The sequence below is a fragment of the Lissotriton vulgaris genome, chromosome 1_1, assembly GCF_964263255.1.
Source record: "Lissotriton vulgaris chromosome 1_1, aLisVul1.2, whole genome shotgun sequence".
Taxonomy (NCBI): domain Eukaryota; kingdom Metazoa; phylum Chordata; class Amphibia; order Caudata; family Salamandridae; genus Lissotriton; species Lissotriton vulgaris.
Genome location: NC_141685.1, coordinates 704086328 through 704091235, shown reverse-complemented (window position 1 = coordinate 704091235; position 4908 = coordinate 704086328). Strand labels below are relative to the sequence as shown.

The 4908-nt window shown below is 46.9% G+C and overlaps 1 protein-coding gene across 1 annotated transcript; it reads left to right on the top strand.

Moving 5' to 3' along the window:
• Nucleotides 1-2863: 2863 nt before the first annotated feature.
• Nucleotides 2864-3427, top strand: LOC147747680 (protein LDOC1-like). Its single transcript, XM_086925918.1, has one exon. The coding sequence runs from the start codon at nt 2864-2866 to the stop codon at nt 3425-3427; it is 564 nt and encodes a 187-aa protein (XP_086782044.1).
• The last annotated feature ends 1481 nt before the right edge of the window (nt 3428-4908 follow it).

The window sequence follows — 4908 nt, the reverse complement described above, 5'->3', positions numbered from 1 at the left end:
ACTTTTGCGAGTCCTTAATACCGATTTTTTGCAGATCGCTATTAAGGACTCGCAAACTGCTATGTAGGTAGGAATCACATTTAAAATAGCCATTCCTACACATTCCTTATTTGCGAGTTGCAAATTGCGAGTCGCAATGAAAGAATGGCTTCCCAATAATTTCTATGGGCCAAGCGGCCCATAGAAATGAATGGGAATTGCTTGCGCAATTAGCTAGTCCCCAATAGGTACTCGCTACTTGCACACACAATTTAGAGGGTGCAAGGGTTGCAAAAGGACACCCTGTTGCATCCCTGAAATGTGCATGTGTGCACATGTGGTGCACATACATGCCCGTAGGGCATGTATGTGTGCCACATGACACTTTGAAAAAATGCAAAAAAGTGTTTTTTTCCAGGAAATCGCAAATTACCACCAAATTGAAGTAGGTAGTATTGTGCGATTCCTTAAGGCAATATCTCATTTTGTGATGCCTACTAGCATAGCATTTAGGGAATCACAAATTGCGATTCTCTAAATGCATGTGCAAAATTGGGAAACCCAATTTCTGCGATTCCTTATTTTGCAACTAGATTTTTGCCTACCTACATCGCACACAGCGAATGAGACATCTGGCCCTGTATTACTCAGTGTTAGTGAGATCCCATTGTTGACCACTCTCCAATTTTTGAACATTTCAAAACAGCTAGAAATTACAAAACTGCAGAAAAAAAGAAAAAAGAATTGAAAGAAAAACATTGAAAGAGAAACATTAAGGTTACCCATCAATAGCATTGCCACAGATAGAAAGATCACTTACTCAGTAAACCACATAATCACATCCCTGCAAGGCACACATAATTATAGAAACATATTTGGAAACAAAATTAGAAAAAATATTTTTAAAGTCTTGTTTTAAATTGTGCAGTTCCCTTCCCATCAACCGCAAAGGTCTCAATTGTTCATACAAACGATGCCTGTCTCCAATCCTCAAGAGTATTCAGGCCTCAGGTGGACATCCTGCACTTGTCAAACCAGAATAGTTCCTTTTGAGAGAAGCCCTGCCTTTCTCCACCTCGGGTTCCCAAAGAGATCTGTTTGATTACTTACCACTTTAGGTCTTCGCTTTTATGTTGGTATGATTGATAATTTTCGACCAGTGGCGGCCCTAGTGTGCTGCACTTTATTCTGCTCTTGTGCTGCAATATTCTACATTTCACATTCTGCATGGTTTGTCCAATAAACACAATTTCACAGGGACACCAAGTCCCATAGATTACATCCTGCGTATTACAATTGCTGAAACTTGTTAGAACAATAGCCACATCCTGGTGAGTGAAGTTACATCTATTCAAACTGAATTAACAAGCTGCACGTTGTCTAAATTTGTGGTGATCCACTATTGTCGTGAGTACCCATAGTGTGTTTAGCTTGGCTCTAGGTAGTTGGGGAAGAACAACCCTCACCAGGGCATCCTTAAGGCTTTTTCCTTGTTTAAAGGAGAATAAAGGTGTTTCATTTGTGTGAGATGTGCCTCCACTACTTCCCAATGTCTTTTCATAATTCTCTTCACCTCATTGCTTTCTGGGACTAAATGTAGTAACATAGACAATTCTATCCATGGTGTTATTTCTAATTCAAGGCTGTAGGAGATCTTCCCGGTGGTTGTACCATGCACATTTTCTGGCTTGCTTTGCGAAGCGTCTAAGATAACCCTCTCAATCAATCTAGTGATAAGTGTGTCTGTCTCCCTGAAGTAGTTTGTTTTCCTGGTGCAGTTCCTGCCCAAACTGTCAGGATCCGTAACAGTATCACGCCTGCCTAGTCCTTTAAGAACTACGACTCCCAGGAATCCCTGTTTCTATAGGCGGGACCTATATATACATCACCAACCCGGAAGTCGGGTTGTATTGGATTCGGTTAACGGTACCTTTAGCAGAGCGGCTGCCCGCTACTTCCCGGGTGTTCTGTGGTGCTTCGCAGACGTTTATGCTGAAGACACGAACTCCAGCGCTTGGTCACCCAGAGTGGAATAGTTGTGCGGTATCTTCCGTACAGCTTCATTAGAGTGGGTGTGTTCTTCCAGCAACTTCCCTGGTGTTCTGTGGTGCTTCGCAGACGTTTCTGCTGAAGACACAGACTCCAGTCCTCAGGAGAGGATTGTTGGTTCGCGGAGGCGAACCGGGACTTCAAAGTACAATGTGGAGGAGTCATTTATTTTTTCTTCGCTGGCTACGAGTGCTTGGAGTTCCAGCCGCTGCTGGAATTTGTTGCGGGACAGGGACCCGGCCAACTGCTTTGCACATAAAAGCTACCAGGATCATTTCTCAGCATAGGAGCCCAGAGGTACTGTAGACTCCGTTATTTTTGCTTGGATTATGGTTGCAAGTTACGTGGGATTACCTCACCCCATTGACTCTTAGTCTGTTTTTTGGAAATTCCTTTTTTTCTTCGTTTTTTTGTTCAAGTGCTAACAGCTGGGGATTAAATTCCCATGTTGGAATGGGTGTTTAATCTGTGCTTGTGTTTTATAGGTATACGCAGATTGTTCCACGTTAGGAGAGGCCGTTTGGAGACAGCTTCCTTAGTTACCCTACTGAGTTGTCCGCAAGGTACGTGGAACAACAACAGTGAGCCTATAGAGAGTAGTGAGGAGGTGTCAATCTTTAGTAATGGGCTGTCCTTTGTCTTTCAGGTTTCCTCATCCCACGCAGCACCTCCCCCAACCTTTTTCCCTCACCTGATCACCTCTAAGCTCTGGGTATATTTATTAGCCGAGCTTGGGGAGGTCTGGAGCATCACCCGGATCCCGAAGAGCACGGAGAGCCCTGTCAGAATCCAATACCCACAAATTATTGCTCTTCCTGGTCTGGGTGATCCTTAGATGGCGTCATTGGACGATGTGCTGCAGGCATTAGTATTGGTGCAGCAGGAGTTGACTGCTTCCAAAGCAGAAACTGTTGCATTAAGGGAAAGGGTGGACAGGCAGGCACGCAATCCTTTTGATGTATCTACATCCTCCTCACAAATACAAGTTACGGTGCCTCCGTCCATTCCGTTAGCCACACCAAAGAGGTATTCGGGCGATCCGCATAAGATCCAAACTTTTCTTACCCAAATAGCTCTACATTTTTCATGTAGGCCCGCGTCCTTCCCTAACAATCTGTCCAGAGTCGCTTTTGCGATTTCATATCTCACAGAGGACGCTGACGATTGGGCAGTTCCGTTGGTGCGGAACGATGACCCTTTACTCTCTGACTGGACAGAGTTCAGGAAGGAGTTCGAAAGAGTGTTCAACCGTCGGGCTACCACCTTTAGTGTGGATAAGGAGCTGTTGGAGCTCAAGCAAGGCAAAAAAGATCTGGTGTCATACATGACGGCGTTTAACCGCCTGATCGCAGAGACTGCGGAGGAGAAGAGGATGTCCATCTACTACCAAGGCCTGTAATGTAATGTAATGTAATGTAATGTAATGTATTGGCATTTATATAGCGCACTACTTACCCGTAGGGTCCCAAGGCGCTTCGACCGCTGCGAAACCCTTCCTGGCTTCCCTGAGAGATGGTCCCTTAATGGGTATCTCCAGGGTGAGACCAGGCATCCCCGGCAGTCTGGTGGGGCCGTTAGTGAAGATGAGGCAAGCTAATGCCCAGAGTTGCCGAGTGTGATCGCTGATCAGAGTGGGCACCGAGGCGAGAGAATTATCGAGTCCGCTGACCCTGGTCCAGAAACCTGCCGCGCCGGGAATCGAACCCTGGTCCCAGGCCGTCCTCTGCTCTCGGGTCTGCCGCCTCTAACCAGTGAGCCACACTACTTCACAGGCCTGTGTGAAGACATGAAAGACGTGTTGCCACAAATTGACCCCCAACCCACCTCATGCATCGATCTGATCAATCTCATGCTGAGGTTGGATGACCGCATGGCAGAAAGAGGCGGGAAAGGCTGAAAGGGAGATAGGACAACATCATAAAAAGAATATGAGAACCGGTCTCTGGCTACCCCTAAGGACGCAGGGCCGGAACCCATGGATATAGGGGCGGTTAGGCCGCCTTTATCCAGGACTGAAAGGGAGAATCGCCGCGCTCAGGGGCTATGTATGTATTGTGGCAAAAAGGGCCACTACGTACGGGACTGTCCGGCGAAACCAAAGAGAAAAAACACTTATTTCACAGGGAAGAAATTAGCGGTAATGGGGGTGGGGGAAACGGATAAGAACCCGGCATCCGCTGCAGGAACAGTGGGGGAGTCAAGGGGTCCAGTGTGGCAGATACCGTCTTTAGCCATTCCCGAACAGAAAAACTCTGAGTCGCACGTAGTGCTGGACATGCAGCTTAGAACCAACCAAACGACGCATCTGGTCCAGTCCATGATAGACTCTGGGGCGACGGGCAATTTCATCGACAAAGGATTGGTACAGCGGTTGTGGCTGAATCGAGTGCGCAACGAGAAACCCGAACCTGTGCTAGCAGTGGATGGTACCCCACTGAAATCAGGTCCTATAACCGAACACACCGAAACATTAGAACTGACTCTTCCTGGGGATCCGCAAGATCATGTGGAAGACATTGTCCTCAACATCATCGAGGCTCCTCAGTACATACTCATTCTGGGTATGCCCTGGTTGTGGGGACACAGCCCCACCATGGATTGGAGACAAAAACCATATGTTTCCAGTCTATGGAGTGCCTGTCGCATTGCATGAAAGAACATCACTCAATAGCATTGACCCGTGCTCTTGTGCACCAAGTGGCCACGGCGGTACAAAAGGGGGTGGTGATGGATGGAGCATTTGAACCAATCAAACACTCACACCCAGTCAACAGATATGGGTTTAATCCATCACCGTTCTTTAGCCCACTCTGCCACCCCAGTTCAGACATGGACATATGCAAATCAGTCTGACCCAGTGCCTCATGGGAGCAATCCAGC

What these genes read in the sequence shown, in the direction of transcription:
- LOC147747680 (XM_086925918.1), top strand. Translation starts at nt 2,864, where the DNA reads ATGGCGTCATTGGACGATGTGCTGCAGGCATTAGTATTGGTGCAGCAG.